The sequence below is a fragment of the Suillus plorans genome (genome assembly GCF_016647745.1).
Source record: "Suillus plorans strain S12 chromosome Unknown HD556scaffold_56, whole genome shotgun sequence".
NCBI classification, from domain to species: domain Eukaryota; kingdom Fungi; phylum Basidiomycota; class Agaricomycetes; order Boletales; family Suillaceae; genus Suillus; species Suillus plorans.
In genome coordinates, this window is record NW_024537440.1 from 51,821 (window position 1) to 75,065 (window position 23,245).

The window sequence follows — 23,245 nt, forward strand, 5'->3', positions numbered from 1 at the left end:
CCTTTCACATGTCATGGCAGAAGAAATCAAATCTCAGCCTCCCGCAGCACCTATTTACTCTTATCTCACCAACGCTCGGGCAAACTATTCACTTGTATTTGTAGCACTCCCCTCCATCTAGCGATTTGTCTAAATTGATCTGTGCGGTAAGTAATCTTGCTCTCACATATATCGTTTCTGACATGAGAATACACTCAAGTCTCGCAATGGCTGAGTCTGAGCGTGTGAGTACTAGCGACTTTGCAGAACTCCTCAAAAATTTTGATCTCATCGTGACGTCTTCTAGTATCTACCAGTACTCATTGACAAGGTCGAGAAAATCTGTGAGGAGAATGGGCTTCGCAACGATTCCATTGTCATGCGGACGACCGGTTGCCCCAACGGCTGCGCAAGACCATATATCGCTGGTAAGACACCCTCGCTGCGATAAAATCCCCGCTCAATATCTCTACAGAGGCCGCCTTCGTAGGCAAAGCGCCTGGATCTTATTCCATGCTTAGCGGGCTCTGCATCGAGTGGCCTTGCGCATTATTGTGGAACACAATATTATCACTTTTCCAAGGTCGATTTTCCCAAATTTCGCGTTATTGTTTGGTCGTCCCCAACCGCCAAAGGAGGTTAGAAACATACCCGTCTCCATCAAAAAGTTTGTGTGTTTTTATTGCCTTGTTTAGTGGTTCGTGGTTGCCACGCTGCATCGTTGTGTGTTTTTCACTTCTTTGTCTTGTCTCACTTGTTTTTCAGCATTACTGATACGGCTGGGCGGAGTCGTGAACTGGCGGTTAACCGCCGTTACGATATGATATTCCTATGCCTTCCTCAACGTTGATCTACTCATAGAACTAGTTGCAACTGCAGGTCCTAACGCTTCTGTGAGACCTCAACTGCATCTGCGGTCATCAAAAGCTGCGTCTGCATATACCGAAAGCTGCACTTCTGTGAGACTTTAACTGCATCTGCAGATATCTTCAAAAGCTGCGTCTGCAGATATCTTCTAAAGCTGCATCTGCAGATACCGAAAGCTGCGTCTGTAGATATCTTCTAAAGCTGCATCTGCACATATCTTCAAAAGCTGCGTCTGCACATATCTTCTAAAGCTGCGTCTGCAGATACCGAAAGCTGCATCTGCATATATCTTCAAAAGCTGCGTCTGCAGATACTGAAAGCTGCATCTGCAGATATCAAAACCTCCGTCTGCAGATACCGAAAGCTGCGTCTGCAGATATCTTCCAAAACCACCACGGAGTGCACGTATGGACCCCCATATTTGGCAGGTGTTGATCGCTGCCATTATGATCCGCTGTGATGCAGGGATGGTGGAGCAGGCATTTCACAACGCTGAACGTGAAGCGGAGAATTCACTTGCACAACGGTAGTCCCAAACAGTACTAAGTTACCAGTAGGTTGCGGTGTGATGTCTGATGCCCATCATTGCTTGGCTCTACTGTAAAACCTGGTCCTACGCATCAGCCCGCCGCTCACCCAGCACCACAGCTACGTTTTTGCCATTAAATCTGGGGTTGAGCGCTAGGCGGGGGCAATGCCTGGGTTCTCCAGGTGGCAAGAAGGTCCATTCCCTGCCGCCTCTTTTGGTGAACCACATACGGTCGCTGGAGGGGTGGGGTACCCAGTAGAATCCATCGAACCATGTCTGGTGAAGGTTTCGAATATTATCAGCTTCTTGTTCATCTAGCCTCTTCATGAGGGACAGCCATCTTCGATAGTAGGATGCAGATGGAAATTGCTGAAGGTCCTTAACCCTCAAGGCTCCTTTGGCTGGAAAGTAGCGACCGAATACCAAGCTATTCCAATCGCCGTCGCTACTGATTCGATACTGAATTTGACGAAAAGCTCCACCAAGGTCCAGTGAATCAAATACATCCACCCTAGTCCCCTGCCTCTCCACTGCATTGAGCAGTATCCAAGGAGGCTCGGAGGCTGACTTAGGAGATGGTGCCAGCTGGAAGACATCAGATGCAAACTGACGCTGAATGATATCCAGTTCTGCCACATCTTTTTCGACCTGAGAATCTTCCTCATGGTGGACATCTCCTTCAACCTGAGAATCTTCTTCACTGCTGCTTGAGTCATGGAGTGCGTAGGTTGTCTTGCGCCTCCTTGGATGGTGGCTGAGGTGTGTATTTTTGGACCGGCTCGATGAGTGGGAGTCTGAGAATTCCACCTCGATGTCCTCCACAAAATCCCTTTGATATAGGGTCAGCAAGGTTTGAGTGTTAATCGGTCTGACGTTGGGCAGTCGATAAGCTCCAGCGTCCTTCACTAGGTCTGACAGAAAGTATGTTCCTCTATTGTACATGATAGGACGTGTGCCTGGCCCCTTCGTATCGGCTAGCACGTGTTGGCAAGAAGCTTCCAGCAACATGCTCTCTGCTTGACCCTCGGCTGGGCGGTATGTGAGGGCATTGATTTGGTATGAAACTAAAGCGCCCAATGCCAAGGACTCAGGCTGGAGACGGGCAGCTCTGCAGGCGCTTCGTAGGTTCTGAACCACGTGATAGATCGCAGCCATTCTGTAGTACTTGAAATACCTTCAAGTTGGATTTGAGGTTAGGATGCTGTACCATTGACTGTATTGAACGGAAGATTCACCAAAATAATGGGTTTTTGAAGGAGACTATGGTGTCTTGTATTAAACTGTATGGCATTTGGGAGAGCACCCCCTCTGCCTGACTGAGTGGCACTCTAATCTCCAGTCGTGCGTTGCCTTCCAGTCCACCTGCAGTAGGAGAATCACCACAAATGAGAAATTGCTCTGCAATGCGCTCAAGATCCTTGGAGAGCTTTCCTATGCTTGCTGGGAATAGGTGCCATGGCTTACGACGTCTAAATACTCCCTTATGCAGCTGGTAAGTAGCAGATTTGTCGGTGGTATAGGCATTTATATAGTAAATGTGATCTGGCTTTCCGCGAGAGCCTGGAAGGGCTCGAAATCCTCCAAGATCTTCCAGTTGTGCAGAGAGATCTCGATAGTATTGAGATCGAGAGTGCAGGATGGCATCAATTTCTTTGATTGGGACAGAGGGTAAAAGGAAGGCCAATAAACGATGGTGGCCTTTGGTAAGCCACTGGAGTACATGACCTTCATGCCGAATTTCCAATGCGATATCTACAAACCAATCTTGGGGCTGTACCAGTTGCATGTCAAAAAGATGCAGGACATCAGCCAATGCAGTGCCTCTTTTCTCTGCGTCGTGGGGGTCATGGTGAGATATACCTTTGGTCCCTCTTAGCTCATGAACGAAAAATGCATCCTGTAACCCGTCTTGGGTCTGAAACAACTCCAGAAGTTTAAATCCCAGCTGTTGGAGGAGATGCGTCGGAAAATCCAATGTACCAAAGTGGAACTGTCCTTTCTGATCCCGATATAAAGTCATGGCGGCAGAATGGGTAATCGGCCATCGACTCTGATCAACAGGGTTGATACTAACGACCGCAGGCCGAAGGCATTTATCATAGATGAGAGCCATGGTCTCTGGGGGAATGGCAGAACTTTTACTCCGGTCATACAGCCTGGGGAAGAAGATGCGGGTGATGTCACGTCGGCCAACTTTTCCCAGAGGCATGTTGGGAATTTTGTAAAGTGGAACCCCTGCAACATTCTGATGAAGGTGGGTGAGTCTGTCAGAATACCAGATGTTGATAGAAGTCTTCCCACCTGGGGGTAAGATAGGGTGCATTTTAAATGGTTATCTTTTGTGAGGCTATCGCGAAATGATGCCAAGGGGAAAATGGACATGGGCAATCTGAATGGTAGATTGCGTGTGACGCCTATAAGAGAGTCGATGTCTCTGTGCAGTTGATATTGAGATATAGGAGGGGCAAGCACTCCTTGTCTAGCATTTATGAATATACGAGCCGTCATATCATCACGTTTGAGGCGTCCAGCAAGTACAAAACGAAGAAAATCCTCCGTGTCTTCTAGTGTGTACAAATGTTGAGCAACAGAGACAAATTCACTCAGGGAGACCTGAATGCCACATAAATCCTCATCAGGAGGCTGCATGTGGGAGTAGTAACGTATGCTACCCTAAGCTGGTATTGGAGTCAGATGGATGTGGCAATGGTACAAGTAGAAGCTGACTAAGATAACAAAGGATGACGCAAGTAGGGAAACACCGAGCAGACAATATTTGTCAGCATAGCACGGAAGGGGATCAAGACCTTTTCAGATCAGACACATAGATAAGCTATAGGGCCAGCTTAATTGTGGCTGAAGTGTACCAAACATTGACCCCGTGGCAAGCGACCAACCAAATCACAGCCACATTATTGTATTACTACTACTACACCGCATGAAGAGAAACTTTGTTTCATTTTGCAAAACATCATATTGTCCGTGTTTGAGCGCTAGTTTATAGATATAGTACCCACATATGTAGCGGCGGCTCCCAAACTCCGCCTTACCAATCATGTCACGTGCCAACCAATGTTGAGTTTCAGTGGGCTTGCAGTGGGCCATTCATCACCCCTGCACAACAGGTGTCACCTATTCAGATTCGAGTAGAACGGGCCGACCCTGGCCTGATGAAAGCATCTGTCTGGGCAATAGCCTTCTGAACACTCGTTTCGCCTGCACCCATTGATTTGACCTCTTAGCCTTCGACTGCCTATGTCTGCTTATGAAGTCAGATTTTTTGCCGACATCCCAGCTGCCATTCATGTTGATGATGCGAAATCTGAATCGACCATGTCGCTGTCTTTCTGCATACCTGCAATGCGCCGCAAACCGTCGCCAATTGTCGGGGTGTGGCTGCAGAGCCCACCCTTGGGCTGCCTCGCGTTCCCACCGTCGATGGATGGTACAATTCCCGGCAGACCTTTCGACGACTAAGAGGCGCTTCAAGCACCCGTTCAACTTGGCTGATCGTTGCTTTCAGGAATGCTACGTGTTTCTGTTCATAGCATTCAACGCCCTACAGCGACGGAAAATATTAATACGTACCCCTTTGAAGGTGAAGCGAGATACCTTCCCCACTGCAGCTGCCAACCTTGCTGCTGTATCACCATAGGCTGTGCATTGTGCCACAGAATGTGTGGCTCAAGGGGGCATTTTTTCTGCCAGCAACGATGATGAGGGAGGTGCTTTGCGCCTAATGAAGGAGGTGCAAGTGATAACCTCAAATGTGCCAGGTCCTGCCCATGCGAGAGCGAATGTGCCAAATAAAAACCGCGGTTTCATGTGCGACCGAGGCCTACCGAGTTTCCATATCATGATCAATTCAGTAGATGTGTACCTTCTTGTTAAATTCCTCATTGGTGCCGAAATAGATATTGGCCACCTTCTACCAGATCAAGTACCGAATTTCCATGATCAATCCATACATATTGCGCGAAATCCTGCTGTCACAGCGAGGCTTTTCAATACCTATATGAAAGCTTTCATTAAATGTCCTCTATGATTCGAAGGAAAAGGTCTGGACGTACATGAGGGAGTATTGGGAGTCGTCAGTGCATATTACGGATGTGTCGAAGCTCAAGGCTGCATTGCCACATGATGGTATGGTTAGAAGGAGGTCTGAATCCTAATGAAATCAAGGACCGTATATTGCAAAACGACGAGCATAAACATAAACTTGTATTTGTAGCACTCGCTTTCATCTCGCGGCTCGATTTCACCCTATCGATATTTGTAGCACTCACCTCCATCTCACAGCTCGTTCTAGGTTGATCTGTATGATACTTGTACCTTTTTACTATTCTCGCTACTCGTCTGGGTTGACCTGTTTGATATTTGTATCTGTACTAGTAGCAGTTGCGATTGATTCCACTTTACAGCTTGAAAAGCGACTGTAGCGGGCTCTGCCGCGTGCGGCCTTGTGCATTATTGTCCAAGCCGAACATCAATGGATCTCAGATCTGAGTGGCTTCGCAATGACTCAATGCTTTCTTCAAAGCGTCTGCATACCGGTGTTCCTCACATACTACTGGAGGTCGACTGCCCGTTGGCGCTGCTATACCGCCACTTTTGGAGGTTTGGAAACACATGTTTTTACTTGCAGGCAAATATTTCAAAGTAAATCTGGAAGACGTTCTGATATGGCCCACCACTAGTCAGTCTACAACCGAGCTCACAATACAAATTTACAAATATGGGTCGGCAAGTGCGTGATCTTCAGGTGAGTGCTGCCATGACCTGCAGTGGTAAAAAGGCCTGGCAAGCAGCTGTTGTACCCGCTAGCATCACCACTCAGAATAAACGAACTTTGATTGTATAAAACTACTAGCTGTGCATTCACTAGCTTACCCCAAACAGGCTCCCATCTAACTTTGCTTAGAGTTCAAGGGAGCAGGGGCCGCCAGTGCAGCCCCGCTCCACCCTGGAACAAAAGAAGACAGGGTTGGGGCTGGACCCTGGGAGGGTGGATCTGTCGTAGGGTCAGCAAAGGTAGGTGTAAAGTAAAGGAGAGGCGCTTGCCAGATTGAGCTGCCAGGAGGCTGATAATGTCGCCAAAGCCCACTCCCTGGTCCCTCATCCTGGCCAGAAATGCAGCAACGTCGTTCTCCTGTTGCAACTTGGGTACCTTTGGCACCCTGACGTCTGGGCTAGAATCTGCCACTCGCTTGGGAGGCGAAGTGTGCGAATGTGGAAGTGGCTGAGGCCCCTCGCCTACTAAGTCGGGCACCTCTCTCTCCTCCTCCGTTACCCTGCAGGAGGGGGGTACAGAGGTTGAGGAGGCGGCAGGCCCCTGCCAGCATTCTTTTATAAGCTTTATCAAAGGCAGAGCAGAGGAATGGGTCATCACCTGAGCTCCAGCTTCTATGCCTAGGGCGTCTGCAGAATGGCAGAGGGAGATGGGCGACTTCTCTCCCAGGGTGGGGGGGAGGCTTTTGTGCGACTGCTTTTTTGACGCCTTGGTCCACATCCTATGAGTTTTGGCTCATTTCATTCTAGAATAAAACACCAACCTGAGCGCCTGCCTCTAATCCCTTGCCTGTGCTATCCTCCCCGGCATCAGAGGCAACCCTTGGGCCTAGGGGGGTAAAACTGGAAGGGACCACAAACTTCTCTGCTGACAGCTCCTCAACCGCTGAGGCAAGGGCCAACTTCCCAACGGCCTCATTCCGGCCTTTGTCTACTCCCTTGCGGGAGGCCGTCTTCTTGGTCTTACCCTTAGGCTTGGCTTTGGTCTTGGCTGCAGCCTTGGACTCCTTAGGAGGGAGCTCCTCCGTCTCAGAGACCCTGTCATCTACACCTTCATCATGCTGGAAAATAGCCCCTACATAGCGTTTCTTGTCAATTTTTACACCAGCCAAACGTAAAGCTTACTTAAGCTGGGCGTTGCGCCAGTAAAGGCATTCAACACGGCGGCCTTGTCGAAGGAGAGGCTATTTAAAAAAACATCTTGGGTGTCTGCGGCAACAAGTCGGTAAACATGGACGGTCTTCTGCTGGGGGGGGCGATAGATCCGCCCAATCAGCTGGCCTTCATCGGTGGCTGACCAGAGGCAGTCCTACCCGGAATAAAAATGAGAGGGTGAAGGCAGGGGAGGTCAAGAAGAGGCTCACAATGATTATTAATATGTTGGCACAGGGTAAATTTAGGCCAGTTAACCCTACATTGGAGACGATCAATACCCGAGGCCCATCCCGTCCGCTGTTTTTGAATTTAGTGATGATTTCCGTCCTAGCCGGGATGGTTATTTTGCCGTGGATCTGCAACGCCTGGATCTCATGAAGTTGTAGAACCTGAGTTTAAGTAGATCAGCATTGAATGAGGTATAGGGGGAAAATAGAAGTACCTTCATGACCTGGGTGTAACTAGATGGAAAGGCGCAATACACCAGGACTTTGTCACAAGGCGCTCCACCTGCTAGGCTGTTCTCATTGGCTGAATTGGCTGAAATAGCCGAAGGTACAAGGTTGTCCTCCACAACCCTTAGCGGAGCTCGGGCATCCAGTGCGAGATGCCATCGGATAACCTCTACCAGGGTATCTAGTTTTCGAGAGGGGTCCTCATTCCACTCCTCCAAAGTAGAGGGATCTGCCCACAGACGTCCTGGGTTGCAGCTAGGATGTAGCAAAGCCTTACGCACTCGGATGTAAAAATTCTTAAGACTTTATATCAGCAGAGGCTCGCATAAGAAAGATAGACAGGGGTACCGAACCACCGGCAAACTTTGCCGCTGTAGAGAGGCCTCCCTTCCCAACTAGTTCTTCGGCGATTAGCTCGAGGTTCGTCACCTCGTGCTTATATAGCCTTACCAAGAGGGAATGCTCCTGGAATGCAGCCAAGCCGGAAATTCGGACGCCGAGGTTGTCAACTGACCAGACGGAGCGATGAATCACAACACCTGAAAATCGCTGACGAATGATGCTGATCCACTTCAGCATCTGGTTTCGGTAAAGACTAGGAACTTGAACTTGGGCATCGCCCTTGAGGTTTGCCGTGACGATGGTCCTGTCCCTGTCCCCTTGTTTGAAGCGCTGCCGATCTTTGGCTGCAGACTTGCGGAGGTCACGATCCATTTTTTCTGCCTCACCATCATACGGGCTGCCAAAGGCTTCCATACCGAGGCATCTTCCCAGATTCCAAACGTCCTACAGAAATGGAGGGGTGAGCATTGAGATTAAAATTAGAGCAGGACATTGAGAATAAGGCGCTTCACTTACCATCGGTCGATTAGTGATCGGGGTGGCCGTCATGGCAACAATGGATTCGGATCTCTCACGAAGGGAAAATAAGGCCCAATAACTTCTTTTGATGTTTCTGAGGCTTTGGGCCTCGTCTATCCCCACCAGCAAGAAGCGCCGACCGTACACCGTAGTAGAGGCTTCAGTGGGGTAACTAGCCCTCTGTCGAGGACTTTGGGTGGGGGTGAAGTTGCTTGCCTCCAAGACGTGTTCAAAGTCAGACTCCAACGCCTAGGGTACCAAGAAAAACTTTATCAGAGGCCAGCTGAGTAGAAATCAAAATCAACGTTTACTTTAGGAGGGATGATAAGGATCCGTCGTCCTTCAGGCAGCTTGGGCATGGTCCAAATGTTCTTCCACCACAAAGCTCGATCCTTACTCCACATGCCTTTGTAAGGCAGAATATCAAAGCTTCCTCGCCGAAGGTATCGGTGCAACTCCGAAGTAAACTGATGGATTAAAGTTGTTGGCATGACCAAAATGATGGGAAGATCTGGAATGTTGAGGGCGTCGCCCCTCCATTGCTTTCCAGCTATTTTGAAGTAGGTTAGCTTTGGGCCTCAAAGGGTAAGGAGATGGACTTGCCTATTTTTCCTGGAAAGCACCCATTAGCTGTATAATACTCGCGATAAAATGCCAGTATGGCAATTAAAGCCGTGACTTGGATAGTTTTTCCTAATCCCACTTCGTCCATGAGTAAGATAGGCTTTCCAGAAAAAGCGTTCTGGACCATCCTGGTCACCCCAACCAGTTGATGCCAGCGGAGAGCTAGGCGCTCTCCCCTTCCAGAGCTTTTGAACCAGTCCTCTCCCTCCTCGGTCCATGGATCGTGGTTTCCATAGGGATCTTGAAGAGCGTTGAAAAATGGCAAACACTGGTCTGGAATCCCCAGGAGGGTCCAAAGGTGGTCCTCCGACACATCCTTGAATGCCTCCACCCCTTCCGACCACTCAAAGTCACAACTATCCTCGCCGTCAAGGTTGAGTTCAGGTACAGAATCAGAGGCCTCAGCGTCAGGATCGCAGAGCTTAAGCTGTTCCTGAATTGAGGCTGCCAGCAGTGTGATATCTTTCTCCGATGCTAGGAAACGAATGGCGTCCCTCAGTGGCTTGGGTAAACCTATAAAAAAATATTAGAAAGCGGAAGGGGGCTTGGCATCGGGTCGACTTACGCATCTGGTTTTGGCCCTTGTGATCTATACCTAAAACTTGAAGTATGTCGCTAAGGGTTTCCCGCTGCTCTGCTAGGTTCTTGAGGGACTCCTTGTCCCCATAGCGAGTGAGAATCTTAGCGAGTCCCTCTACGCCCTTCAGCCAGGTTCTAATGAGCTCTGTATCAGGACGCTCTCCTCCCTCCACAAGGTCCATGAGCACTAGGCCAAACACAGTAGACGTTAGAAAGTATAAGAGAAAGGAGAATGTAGAAAGGGCACCTTTCCAGGCCTGTTGAACTCGGGCACGGCATGGTTCAAGTTTCCCCCTTTCTCGTTGAATGGACTTCCTGTGACTGGACCAACGGTGTACCATAAGGTTGTCGATGAAGCGTCGAACGGGCTCCTTAAGAGCGATGTGATCCTCCGTGAAGGCGTCCACGCCAAAAAGTGCTTCTCCGATGCTAGGGTAGGCCAAGGTTATTTGAGAAGTAGCAAGTTCTGGAAGCTGATGGAAGAGCGTGAGGTGTGGCAGAGGCATAGGCTGGAGTAAATGAAATCTCACATTCGAGATCCTCATACGTCTCATGATTGAATACGGATCCAGAGCACGCTCTACCAAAATGGCGTCCAAGGTGCTAATGACTTTCCAGTGGCTCCACTGGGCATTGAAGAAGCTCAGCCACAAGTCACGCCCCTTGGCGTCATTGTCAGGTAGGCATCTGATATAATTGACTTGCTCTGCCTCCGAGAGAGCCCAGAAGTTAGAAATAAAAGTTGAGACTGCCTCAGCTGCCTCAGAAGTCCTCCAGGGGCTCGAGGTCTCCGCGGTTACTGCTACTGCTGGAAAGGGAACTGAAGTAAGACCAGTGCGTTCTTGCCACTTAGGCCAACACCAAGGAGGGTGGAGGACCTTGATCTCCCCGTGCTCCCCAGAGGTAGGCACCAAGTCATCATCCGTAGGGTCTCCTTCATTCGGAGAAAGCGCCCCGAGAGCTAGAAGGGCCCCGGCCGTGGTTATGGTGGGCATCTTTCGAGAGGTGAAACAAAGCGAAAGGGTGGTTTTGGTTGGTATGGAGGGAGTGCAGGAATGCCAATAAATACCATTCTAGAGACAAAGCCTAAAGTGACATGGAGCACGGAATTCCATCGGTAATAGTAGAGTCGTAGTAAGTGTTCGTAAGTGTCCGTAAAGCGTGTGAGTTAGTACTAAGCGTGTTTTGCAGATCCGGGCCTACTCAGTGACTGCTCACCGCATACCATCACATCATTCAACAACTTGCTTGTGCTCATGTATCGAGCTGATGGAGAAACGGTTTTTAAAGCTGCAGGTATATCTGCTGCTCCTGCTTGAGCTATGCATCACTAGGCCTTGGCCGGGGGAACATCATGCCCGAGTTCATGCCGGATCACGTCGCGATCTTTTACTAACAGCGGGGAAACTAACATTTTATCATTTGCCGCCAGTAGAATTACGTTCGAAAGGTGGTCCAGAGTGCTCTAGAACGCTCTAGGCTAGGTCTGGAATGCTCTAGCCAGGTCTAGATGGTTGAAATCTTGCAAGAGGTAACTTAGCGAAAATTTAATACTTTGCTCCTCGCTACCACCAATCATGATGCATAGTACCTGGGATGTTATATACAAATGTTTGTACTACTTATACGTACTTGTGTAATCCAACGGAAGTTTTTCTAAGGCGCTTTCTGGAATCTGCGCTCCACCATCCTTCTTAGCCTGGAATGCCTGGAATGCCTGGAGGTCTTGCAATCGCTATCAATGTTGGTGATAAGCCAAGTATCTACATTCAAGAACCACATGAGTCGGCACGTCAGTTCCAACGCATCTCAGCATGTCCTGTCACTAGTGACATCATGTCACCGTAGTCAGCACCATTTATTTTTGTCATTCTTGAGCAGAATTTCACCACATTATTTCAGAGTAAAAATTCAGCGCAATATCACTGAAATTTCAGAGTAAAAATCGGAACTTTCAGCACCTCGATTTCAGCACCTTGTACTGTGAATTTCATTACATTATCAACTGATTTTACCTAATGAATTTCATTGGATTTACTACCCACAGCGTGCTGAAAGTTGAACTCGGTACTGCTAGTACCAGTAGTAACGCCTTCGATGATGAATCAACCATTCTACCAAAGTCACACAATTTGGAACAGAACAATTCACACCACGTAGTAAGCCTGACAAACTAAGAACGAAACGGTATGTTGTACAATGGGAAAAAAAATGCGCTCAGTATGAAAACATGTGATGGTACTAGTACATATCGTGATGAAAACAAACATTGTCACTGAAACTTGAGCGAATCGTGATCAAACGCAATGTAACCAGTATTAGCGGCACCTCCCTCGCTTGTTGGAGCTTCCAGACGGGACATACTCGGCATCATCGACCTCGTCGATGGTGCGCTTTAGGAAGTTCCTGTGCCACCTGCGATATCTCCTGAATCCCGTTTGCTTGGCGGCCGTCTCCAAGCCGTCAACGCAAGCGCCCCAAGCAATTACTGTGGCCGGAAGGGTGTGTCCTCTGAGGCTTTGGATTAAGCCGCTTAAAAAACTGCGTGAATTGCTGAGGTCATTCACGGATTGGTGGTACCTACTTGAGGGGGTCGACACTACTTGGAGGATGCTCACCCTCCAGGTGCCGGACCGTTGAGTCACGAACTCTTTCCAGGGTGCGCTTGAATAGACGCTGGACACGTCGAAGTCCAGCATCATCTTGCTGCGGGAAGAGTGCCTGTTAGCATTGCATTAAATGAGTTAGAACTAGTCGCTGGTATCAAAAACATATACTACGTGCCGCGGTGGCGTAATATTGCGAACGATGGTTGGTTGTCCTCAACCGTCCATTAGGGGGGCGGAGCCAAGTCGTAACGGTTATCTTGAGGGGCTGCAGCCAAGTGTGCGAGCAAAACAAGATCCCGGTACCACCTGCACTCCCACTGATCCCTTTGATGCCCCCAACCTTCCTCCTGTCTAACTCCTGCTCGATCGCCCATTCATCGCTCGGTAAGGTGCGTTTTTCTGCCTCGGCGATGTGGAAATGGGTGGCCCCCTCGATGTGGGGGTTCTTGTCCGCAAAAAGTTGAATCTTCGATTCTGCCGACTCTGAAGATTGGGAGAAAGATACTTCGAAAGGCCATAACGGGTGGAACTCCTCTCTCGTCTCACGTTGAATTAGCATATCGGGGATGCCGAGGTTATCTTTGTCTCCATCGTCCTCATCATCTTCCCCTTTTTCGACCATCGTGTTCATGTGCACGCGGATGGCGGTATGGAGTGCTGGTGGAAGTGGCAAAGATGCCACGACGTTTCCCATTGTAGTGCGCAGAGGCGCTAGAATGGATTCGTGGACTGGAGTCGGCAGGTTGACGGAGAGTTTTTGAAGGCGCGGGGTGTATGATAGTCTGGAGAAGGTGCTGGATCAGCTTAGACGTGGCAGGTGGAGGGAGGGCTTACTTGCGAATAAGATTATCGTCGGATTCAATTGCATTCAGGATGTAATGATGATCTTGCTCTGAAACGTTGGAAAATACCTGGTACGGCAATCAGCCAGAGAAAGATAAGGGATGGTGATGGCTTCTCGTACCTCGTGTTCGGGCCCCTCGCCGCCCTTCCGAACGGCGGCAATAATACGCTGACGAAGATCTGTAGAGCTTAGCAAAGAACCCCCATGATGTTTCAATCAGATACCGCTCACCATCCTTTGGCTCCAAGGCCGGTGGCTTCAGCACCTTTGGCTTTAGCAGGGGGCGAGGTTTCGGCTCCAGGCTTGAAACTGATTCCACTGAGGTGCCAGATTGGCTACTTATCAATAAACTTGCTGGGGATGTGGAGCGTCGCTTGAATCTTCTAGTACTTTGGGAGGGCCCTTTGCCGCTGGCACGTTCGAGTTGTCCAGGGAGTATGCTAATGTTCGGCTGGGAATGCCATGCGGGGCTGTGCTCGCAGAAAAAGCCTTGCCCATTCATTGAGCCTTGCTGTAACAAAGTAAGAGATTCAGAGGGCATAGCCTTGTATGCCTGCTGTGACGTTCTCACCTTATAAGCAAAAGCGGCGGCGTCAACCGGGTTCTTAGCTTGAAACCGGAGTATCCAAGCCGGCGTTTGCCGCCGGAGCCGTGTAGGGGGTAGTAGGGCGAGAGCTCCTCGAACGTGTTTGACGCACTGGGGCTAAATGGGTATATGAGCTTGGATCCATGGGGTCAAGAACGGCAGGCTGGTATGTAGTGGCTACTACTAAAGCCGTAGGCTTGTAGTTGGCCCTCTCAGGAGGAGCTGCTTGTGCATCTGCACCTTTGGCCAGGCCAGGGTCGGCCCGTGCTACTTGGAGCTTCAGCAAGCTGCTGCGAGTCCCGGTGGAGGCGTATAGGAATAGGAACGAAGGGCATGAATTGCTCACCGCTATTGCTGCAGCCTGTCGCTCCTAACGCGTGGGGTGCAGGCAGGTGGTGGTGGGAGCTGTTGAGGTTGAATGGCAGTCGAGGCGCTCGAGTTGCAAACATCATAACATAATGCCAGATGCACTGTCACGCCTACTACGGCATCGGTTTGACTCTCACCATCATATAGATTTGTCTCTTCAAACAAGGGCATCACCGAGTGCTGTTACCACTCCGCCACCATTCGGTTGCCAAGCCGTGGCAAAAACAAGGTACGAGCAAAAACTGATTTCGTCAACTCACAAGACCTCTACCACTGTCGCAAATATACGTTTGGAGGTATTATATCGAGGATATATAAGAACGAAAGAACAAACGAAATAGGCCTTCTCTCGCTCCTGGCCCACTTAACGACATTCGAGAATGCGCTTGTTCAACACGCTCCTCACAAACATTTTCCCACAGCCATCACATACCTCCAACAACTCAATACCGTCGCAATGGCTCACTCCCATACCCATTGACAATTTGACGAGCAAGTCTTGCTGATGTTACGTCGTTGCGCAGCATTTGTTACCGCTTTTTGTGAGTATGTGCCTTGGTAATATATCTACCAAAGTTATTTGCCATATGAAATATGAAAATTAACGCTACTTACGTGAACGTTCGCGACGACATGCATGCTGTGTGACGAATGACCCAGCAACAATTCTAGGTATGTGACGAAGACCACCGCGAAGTTGAGGATAACCAGGAAACGTCGCTTCGTGGAAGCCACGGCATCCAACGAAGGTCAGTGCGATATCCCCTAGTTCAGCTGGGCCTGGTGGAGTGCTGCGAAAGGCAGTGGGTGAGTAAAACGTGAGTTTGTAGAGCACATACACCGGCGCTAACGTTGCCAAATCTCCATAGTGGACTGTTGGCGTTGGGAGGACGTGGTGGCCGAGGATTACTAGAGGCAGAGTTGCCATGGTGGGTTTTTGGCGTTGGGAGGACACGTCGAGTGATTCATAATGTATTTTTGGTGTTGGGAGGACATAGCGAGTGAGGACTGTGAGGACTGCTAGAAGCGGGGTTGCCGTGGTGGATTTTTGGCGCTGGGAGGACACGTCGGACAAGCGAGGATTACTAGAGGCAGGGTTCCCATAATGGATTTTTGGTGTTGGGGGGACATGACGAGTGAGGACGCCCGATGAACTGAAACGACGACCGGCAGCGTATGGGCGTGAAGACAAGAAAGACGTTTGTCTGTGTATCAACGACTTAGAACCAAATTGCTCGTGCCTTTCTCAAACAGTAACAGGTCACACATCACCGATATCTCAGTTCTCCGGAAAGCATATTCCAGAAAATGCGGGATTTGGCCGGTCCGCGTAAGGTCTATGCAGACAAATCACAGACTCCGTGTCACTATGAACTGTCTTGTGCGGTGTGCGAGATAAGGGGGAAAAGGTATGATACAAATAGTAGGGTCTGTTTTGAAGTGTTGATGTTTTCTAACTTGCGTCAACCAGGTCAATGCGAGCTGGTCACCGGTATACAATCGGATGCGATCGAGCAGGCTCACTCAGACAATGAGTCCATCGATGGTAACGATCTTTCAGGAAGGCGATCCTTCTTGTGTTTAACTGGCTGGATGTACGTACAATCATTATTCTCCATAAATCAATCTATTGCGACAGCAAGATCGACAGCGATGTTCATAGACACAATACATACAATGCAATCAATAATATTTTTTTCTAAAATCTCTATTGGCTTTCAAGGCACCATTAGTCCTCTGAGGAGGCGGCGTGCTCCCAATCGGTGCATTCAAGACGCTATCAGTCCTCTAAGGAGGCGATGTGCTCCCAATCGGTGCATTCGCAAGTGCAAGCGCCCGAGGACGGTACTGCAGCAGAAATTTCTGGTACAAATTAATGATGATATCCGCTCCATGGGGCAATTGTGAGTCGGTGATCCTCTTGAGCAGTGAAGGGATATTCTGGATGACAGGAACGGACGCGATATGCTGGAGTAGAGCTTCTACATTCATTTGCAGGATTGCGGGATGCCTGACACGCGAAGCTGGTTAGCACTGTGCTATGCCATGATTAAGAAAAGGCTGACTTGGATGTAAATGATGAAGAAAGTTCTTGGAGAGCACTTCCCGCATCCAAACTACTTCGTATTGCACAGAAAGCTTTGTCGCGAAGGCCGTCGAGTCGAACCTGACAATTGTGCATTAGGATATATGGAGAGCACCAGGCAAATTTACTCGAACCTTGGAGGCTAAGCGATACATCGACTTCGGTGAGCAAGGCCACGAGGTGCTAGAGTTTGGGGTCTCCGCATCAGCCTTGGGCGGTTCCTGCGACTTGAGTGGGGAGAAGGAGATATCGTCCGTATACAGATACGGCAAGAGCGCCTTCAATCTATATATACGAAATTAAAGGCTCGCCACAACTGCGATGACATGTAACTTACGTCCTGAATGCCGCGTCTCGCACGAGTATCTTCCGGTAGTTGAAAACTTGTGGTTTATATTGAATTGGAGTAGGAGCGATAAGCGCTTCTGCTTGTGGTGGGCCAGCCAAGGCATCGCTTTCGCACATAGTATCTGCCACAACCAGTAAGTCGTCGTCTGATTCACTAATGTTTCCTTGCACAAGGTATGAAAATTTACGTTGCTAATATTGTCTTGAATCACTTACCTTTAAGGACGGTAGTCACATCGCTGGGAGGCGTAGGATTAGCTTTGACCTCTTCTTCATCTTCAAGATCGCTGTCAGATCCGTATCCGTAGTCATCAAGTGTTATCCCATCTTCGAATTCTGAACCATCTCCGAAGTCGACAAACGTGGCGTCAGGTGATCCCGTTCTGGACATTACGTTATAAGAATTGCAAATGGTAAACCGGCTTCGAACGCTTCAACTGCGATTCAACCTAACTTGAAATCCTCAACAACCTCCCCCACCTGCTTACACCCCGCATGCTACGAGTGGCGGGCTGGAACAATAGCGGTGAGCAATTCATGTCCCTGCTCCCATCCATATACATCCCCACCGGGACTGGCAGCAGCTTGCTGAAGCCCCAAGTAGCACGGGCCGACCCTGGCCTGGCCAAAGGCGCAGATGCACAAGCGGCTCCTCCCGAGGGGTGCAACTACAAGCCTACGGCTTTCGCATTAGCTACTACATACCTGCCCGTTGCCTTTGACCCCACAGCCCTAAGCTCATGTACTGATTTAGCCCCAGTGCGTCAAACGCGTTCGGGGCGGGAATTCTCGCCCTACTGGCCACTGGCCACTGGGTCCCCCATTAAACCAGCAACTGGCCACAGCTTTCTGCTCATGGATGCCCTATTGGACGAGCAGCCAATTCTGGAAAGCGACGACGGCACCATTTTACAGGAGGATGTCGATCCCCCTGGCTGCAGCATCAGCAAACCAACGGACGGGAGGGTTGTAGCCACCCACATGACATCCGGCTCTGCTGCAGAGCAGCTATCGGAGCAAGGGGGATCCTGCACCAGCCAGCCAGATGGGAAGGCCGACCGCCGCCGTGCTGCCCGTGCAGAGCGGAGGTATAAGGCGAGGCAAAGGCGCGCGCACGCCCCATACAAATCAAACGTCCTTGCCCTTAGAAAGCAGGTTGTGGCTGATGGTGATCGAGTGTATGGATCCCTCAACCGACAGGATTTGGGAGGTGCAGAGGGCGGTTGGAAGGGCTCAAGGGTAGAGCTGGGAGAGCGGAGGGTGTATGAGCTGGATGAGCTCCTTGGAATGGGCTTTAAGCTTGTTCAATGGGATGGCCTGTAAGCCCACCCCTGCGGTAATCTGTAGGGAGCGGTTCAATTTCCAACAGGACTCCGACGCCAGTAATTGACAACGAAGGCCATATCATAGCAATGCTTGCTGGGCAGCCAAAATCCACCCCTGACTCATCTGCTAAGGGGAAAAAGGCCTACAGCGAGGCTATAGAGGAAGTAACGTCCCTATTCGATCGACTTCAAAACCTACTACCTCCCATCCGAAGCGTTCTCACATGGCTTCCTAAAGGGAGGCTTCCTCGAAGAGGCCTCTACCACGCTGCTACAACTGGGATTTCCTACGGCGGAGGGCAGCAGGTGAGTCTGATGCTCAGCTTTGGATTCTATTGAACTCCAGGATGTATCAGAGTCCCCAAAGCCTTGCCATACCAAAAATATATCAACCAGCTGTGAAATCAATTCTGGAAAACGAGGGGATGGGTAGAATAGCAGGCTTTCAGTGGGGTAGGCAGGTTGGCTCTACCACTCTGATAAATTCTAACGGCCTCCCAGCCTCTTTCAAATTATTTTCTCCTAAGATTCATGGAATCTATGAGCACTACTTAGACATGCTCTATGCAGAATACCCGGAGCAAAAAAGGCCGTGGAAAAGTAGTAAAATGCCTGCCTGTACTTTCAATTTGGGTCCAGGCACTGCCACCTACCCCCACAAGGATGCTGCCAACCTTGCCTGGGGCTGGTGCTTTGTCACAGCCCTAGGCCACTTCGATCATGTCAAAGGGGGACACATTGTTCTTTGGGAGCTTGGCCTAGTGATCGAGTTTCCTGCTGGATCTACAGCCCTCATACCTTCTGCAGTTGTCACTCACTCCAATGCAGGCGTCCAGGAGGGGGAGATCAGATATTCATTCACCTCCTATGCAGCTGCTGGGCTGTTCTCTTGGGTATATAACGGCTTTCGCTCTGATGCTGATATTAGTAACGACCCAGCAGTATCCCAGAAGGAGAAGGAGGATCGAGCAGAGGAAAGACGCAGTCGATGGAAAGAGGCTTTGAAGCTATGGCCTCATCTATATAGCCTGTAACAGCTTACCTTACGGCTGACGCAATATATAAAGATGTAGATGTTGTGAAGGAAGTGGAATACAGGAGTAATTATGTTTTGAGAAATATGTGCAGCAAAGTAGTCGGTCAAGGACAACTGACTACAAATTTCAAATCTGATCATCAAGGACAAATAAAAGGAAGGCCTTCGTCGTAAATTACACTCCGGCACATAAATACATCGGTCCTAATTCAATTGAAACCATGAACTCGGTATAAAATTTGTCCGAAGCCCTTCAACTCGAACGGCTGATAGCCATTCCGATACATAAGGTCACTCAGTCATATCTCAGCATACCAAATGCCAGCTCGAATTTGGGAAGTCAGGGTCTGCGTGAGTTTAGAGGCTAAGGCATGATGTGAGAAATTTTGAAGGACATTTTAGCGATTCGCTATTGGCTATCAACTTGCTTGGGAGGCCTATAGGATTTAGCGTGTGGAGAAAGGGATGCGTAGAACAAAGTGGGTTCGCATGGGCTTCAAAACTGCGTAGCCTTCAGGTCAGTTTGATGCTGGCCGCACCATCCACGAGCACAATTATTTGTAGGTTAAATCAAATAGTGAATTAGATCAATTACCAACAAGCGTAGTGAGCGCTGATTCGCTTTGTCATACCACCGGTCAGTACACATGACAACCTGCGCACCCTCCCGCAGGCCATAGGTACCGCAAAGGGCAACAAGGTCTTCTCTCTTTGCGCTGGTTTGAACGAGCGTGCCAACGCCATCGCAACCTGGGGCTGAAATCATCCAAGCAGACGGCGAGCAGGGCACAATCGTCAACAAGGCACAGGCAGGGTGCATCGGTCTTGTCTTGCGTGAGTTCATGTGGAAGGGAAGACCAAGTCCTCCTATTTTCAAACACCCATATCCATACGAGTAACTTATATGAGTCACAGTTAGAGGATACAGATGGGATGCAGTCGGATAGCTCTACAAAGTTTTATTAGTGACATCATTTAGACTTTCAAGTCAACATACTTTAGGAGAAGGTAGGGCGATAGCACGGATGGTGGCTTCTCGAATCATATCGACCGCGTCAGTGAAACCAGTTTGCTGCAGGGACAAGGATGAAATGAGCTGCCCTGCAGGAATGTAAACGTTATGTCGTCATGATGAAAGACGTAAGATTGACAAATTATCGCAAGCCCAGAGCGCTTTGCTGCCCCTCAGGGTCAGTACCCTTGCCGCTTCGATGATGCGAAGGGTTGAGGCCTGCAATAACAACAAATTAACAGAACATCCAACAGAACGCTTACTGCGCAAATCCCAGCATCTCAGCCGTGATCTTGGGCTGTTTGAGGCGTAAGACCAGACCTGTGTGACTTCATGAAGCTTGAAGACGTAAGTAGTAACCTTATGACATCCTTGCGCAGGGCTAGCGGTTTCGAGCCGATCGCTCCCAATCTGTCGCATTCCAAGTTTGTGGACCCTATAATCAAGAGCAGCCTAACAGAGATGAGTCTCATGGGTAGCGACGCTCACATCGAAGTTACTCTCCTCCAACATCGAAATGAGAACGCTCCACTCACCTCTTCCAGAGCCCTTATGCGATGGTCTGGGAAGTAATTGTTTGAATCTCTTGTTACTTGTTAGTAGCAAAGCACTCACGCAATGGTTTTCCAGACGCTTAAATGCTCTTGGGCATGATTTAGAAGCCCATGAAGGACGAATGGGAGTAGCATTATGGCTGATGACTTGTAAGCGATTGAATCTACACAGGGTTCACGGAGTTTCCGTGCTCTTTTCTACTGAAATCCTGCAGTGACATGTCCCTGTCAGCTGGTTTTCTTGATTGAGCCAGCCGGAAAACAATCTGACTGAATTGTTGAACAGGGCCTTTGAAATCTGAGTCACCGCCACTCACTATGTATGAACCCTGCTATTCCCTTCCTTCTGTGTAAGCAACTAACGGAAGGACGCTTTGCCTAAGCAAGACTACGCAACATCCCCCGGCCTTCATTGAGCAGCCTTGGAATGGAAGAAAGCTTGTCCTAAGCACGTGGGCGTGATATGCTCGACAAAGTGCCAGAGTGAGTTGTGCAAATCACTCAATCTCATGCATTAAATGACCCACTTCTTGCATCGATTGCACATTCAACTCCCCGCGTAGCTCGACAATCACTTTATCTGACCACCACGAAGCCCACTCTCTCTTTTGTTTTTGCCACCATCTCTTTGTTACAAATGCAAATGGCGGTGCTAAGCATGCTGACGCCGTCGATGAACGGAAAGCCCCTTGTGCATCTCATCATCTCTCTTATCCGCACCCTGTCTCATGCGTCGTTGGCCCAGGTTTTGTTGCCGATCGCAGCGCAGATGTCGACAGATGCTCTCACAGCCCAGTTGTTGAAGGTGATTCTCTCGTACTAGCGACGCTTTGAATGATATATTGATGTCTGATGTAGCTTATTGATCGTTTCAGCGGAAAGCTAAAGAAATGACCGCCAGTGTTAATAGGTATTATGCCGAGGGTGTCAACACCTTCTTTGTCCCAGCGCAGATAGCTGGAAATAAACCAAAAACAACAAGGCGGGGGGCATACTTGAAGAGAGCACAGCAGCAGGCAGGACTTCAGGGAGCTGTTCGGAGATCAGGCACACCATCGGATCACCATTCAAAGTACCCACCTTAGCCAGGGCACCAACCTCGTGTTTACTGCGGATTTCTGCCTCGTCAACTGATCAGCAGGCAGTCTCGTTACGCTAACAGGTGGGCGTACGGCCTTTCTTTTGGATCCTGTGGTCACGGGCACGACGTTCACGGATTCACCGGTCAAAAGAGCCCTTTTCCACTCCTCCATAAGATTCCCACCACACTGGTGCAAAATTAGTTTGGGGAATGCCTACTTGTGAATATAATCCACGCACCTTGTGAATCATGTTATATTTTGGACGTGTAAGATCCTTGAAGGCTTCTGAATCAAACTCTTCACGGAAGGCACTTGCTTGTAGCTGCAAGCACAGGTCAAGTTCATTATGGCGAATAGCTCGGAAGAAGCTCTAACTGACCGGGGTTATGCTCCATCCTTGACGCATAGCCTGTCAATCCAAACCCGTGCGCCATCCTTTAACTCATCCGGTGCTACATGCGGCAGTTTACCTGAGGTCAGAATCTGATACATCTTGGCATACCTCGGAATGCTTGATCCAGCGGTGCTCCTCTAACATCATCAGCAAATGGCAAAGGGATCAGATGAAACCCTGCAGGTTCGTTCCATCCCCCTTCTTCGCCGCTTTCTATCTAGTCAGGCAGAAGCACAGTTGGTGCATAGTGATTAATAAAATACAGAGCTTACTTGTGGAAGCATTGCGCAGAAAACCGGAGCAGCGTGATGTCTTGTGAGTGCCAGGACAAGACCGATCTTCTTCTTCTCAATCATTTTCTTCAGGAGAGCGGCGAATGTGTGCTTGCCTCTTAAGTATTTCTGTATCACCTAGTCATTTTGGGACGAGCTAAACAGGAAGCAAACGCACTAGTCTGTCGGGATAGATAAACACAGAGCGTTTGACGTTGTCCTCGAAAGCTAGTTCTGTACGATCCTTGAAGCCAAGTGGCTTGAAGCCTATTGGTTTTACGTGAGCAGCGACCTCCAGGCTGATATTCATAACAAATTTGGTTCAATGTCCGACGTGCAGAAAGACCTGATCTCATCTGCGGTATAAAAGGGCTACGCGAGGTTAGCACTAAAGCAAGAAAACCGAGGACGCATACGCTTTTCCCCAATGGAATAGCTCGACAAACGGTACCAAACCCTTCGCCTTCATTGCCACCGGCACCATCGACAGGTGCGGCACCAAGGGCCATCCCATAGACCATCTCGATTTTGTCCACTTCCGCTTGCTGATCCCGTCATGAGATTAGCGCCAGCACACGATACCAAATTAACACATTACCTCGTCAACGTACACCGTACGGCTGTTAGCTACTTCCATACGATCGCCTAGGTTAACAAAGTGCTTGTAGGTCAGGCGCAGCTTTCGGTAGCTGCAGACGCAGCTTTGGAAGATATCTGCAGGCGCAGCTTTGGAAGATATCTGCAGATGCAGCTTTCAGTATCTGCAGACGCAGCTTTAAAAGATATCTGCAGATGCAGCTTTCAGTATCTGCAGACGCAGCTTTAAAAGATATCTGCAGATGCAGCTTTCGGTAGCTGCAGACGCAGCTTTAAAAGATATCTGCAGATGCA

At 49.3% G+C, this 23,245-nt stretch overlaps 8 protein-coding genes across 8 annotated transcripts; 2 read left to right on the plus strand and 6 right to left on the minus strand.

The window, feature by feature from the left end:
• Window positions 1-1,510: 1,510 nt before the first annotated feature.
• HD556DRAFT_1190288 (uncharacterized protein) lies at window positions 1,511-1,984 on the minus strand (the record flags this gene model as incomplete). Its single annotated transcript, XM_041296153.1, has 1 exon — window positions 1,511-1,984. A coding segment is annotated over one exon (474 nt), but the record flags the coding sequence as incomplete, so codon positions are not given.
• Window positions 1,985-2,365: 381 nt separating this feature from the next.
• HD556DRAFT_1243345 (uncharacterized protein) lies at window positions 2,366-3,395 on the minus strand (the record flags this gene model as incomplete). Its single annotated transcript, XM_041298363.1, has 2 exons — window positions 2,366-2,549; window positions 2,611-3,395. Coding segments are annotated over 2 exons (969 nt in total), but the record flags the coding sequence as incomplete, so codon positions are not given.
• Window positions 3,396-5,078: 1,683 nt separating this feature from the next.
• HD556DRAFT_1243457 (uncharacterized protein) lies at window positions 5,079-5,420 on the plus strand (the record flags this gene model as incomplete). The annotated part of the gene is made up of 1 exon (XM_041298378.1): window positions 5,079-5,420. A coding segment is annotated over one exon (342 nt), but the record flags the coding sequence as incomplete, so codon positions are not given.
• A 1,842-nt stretch (window positions 5,421-7,262) lies between these two features.
• HD556DRAFT_1243464 (P-loop containing nucleoside triphosphate hydrolase protein) lies at window positions 7,263-10,832 on the minus strand (the record flags this gene model as incomplete). Its single annotated transcript, XM_041298379.1, has 10 exons — window positions 7,263-7,472; window positions 7,579-7,707; window positions 7,761-7,985; window positions 8,122-8,432; window positions 8,628-8,883; window positions 8,946-9,168; window positions 9,234-9,771; window positions 9,824-9,995; window positions 10,176-10,310; window positions 10,368-10,832. The coding sequence occupies 10 exons, from the start codon at window positions 10,830-10,832 to the stop codon at window positions 7,263-7,265; spliced, it is 2,664 nt and encodes an 887-aa protein (XP_041156731.1).
• A 570-nt stretch (window positions 10,833-11,402) lies between these two features.
• On the minus strand, window positions 11,403-15,173 carry HD556DRAFT_1311100 (uncharacterized protein; the record flags this gene model as incomplete). Its single annotated transcript, XM_041300497.1, has 14 exons — window positions 11,403-11,428; window positions 11,470-11,572; window positions 11,876-11,951; window positions 12,202-12,325; window positions 12,422-12,558; window positions 12,665-13,228; window positions 13,281-13,357; window positions 13,411-13,469; window positions 13,522-13,801; window positions 13,862-13,993; window positions 14,061-14,166; window positions 14,506-14,518; window positions 14,861-15,036; window positions 15,085-15,173. The coding sequence occupies 14 exons, from the start codon at window positions 15,171-15,173 to the stop codon at window positions 11,403-11,405; spliced, it is 1,962 nt and encodes a 653-aa protein (XP_041156732.1).
• Window positions 15,174-15,730: 557 nt separating this feature from the next.
• On the minus strand, window positions 15,731-17,070 carry HD556DRAFT_1529286 (uncharacterized protein; the record flags this gene model as incomplete). Its single annotated transcript, XM_041309406.1, has 5 exons — window positions 15,731-16,254; window positions 16,310-16,412; window positions 16,466-16,616; window positions 16,669-16,843; window positions 16,896-17,070. 5 exons carry the CDS (start codon window positions 17,068-17,070, stop codon window positions 16,034-16,036), a joined length of 825 nt encoding a protein of 274 aa, XP_041156733.1. The 3' UTR covers window positions 15,731-16,033.
• A 973-nt stretch (window positions 17,071-18,043) lies between these two features.
• Window positions 18,044-19,038, plus strand: HD556DRAFT_1243321 (uncharacterized protein; the record flags this gene model as incomplete). Its single annotated transcript, XM_041298360.1, has 3 exons — window positions 18,044-18,310; window positions 18,361-18,457; window positions 18,506-19,038. Coding segments are annotated over 3 exons (897 nt in total), but the record flags the coding sequence as incomplete, so codon positions are not given.
• Window positions 19,039-21,519: 2,481 nt separating this feature from the next.
• Window positions 21,520-22,875, minus strand: HD556DRAFT_1311104 (SPOC like C-terminal domain-containing protein; the record flags this gene model as incomplete). Its single annotated transcript, XM_041300498.1, has 11 exons — window positions 21,520-21,563; window positions 21,602-21,638; window positions 21,660-21,728; window positions 21,779-21,874; window positions 21,927-22,010; window positions 22,068-22,084; window positions 22,191-22,299; window positions 22,355-22,483; window positions 22,533-22,653; window positions 22,701-22,726; window positions 22,771-22,875. The coding sequence occupies 11 exons, from the start codon at window positions 22,873-22,875 to the stop codon at window positions 21,520-21,522; spliced, it is 837 nt and encodes a 278-aa protein (XP_041156735.1).
• Between the last annotated feature and the right edge of the window lie 370 nt (window positions 22,876-23,245).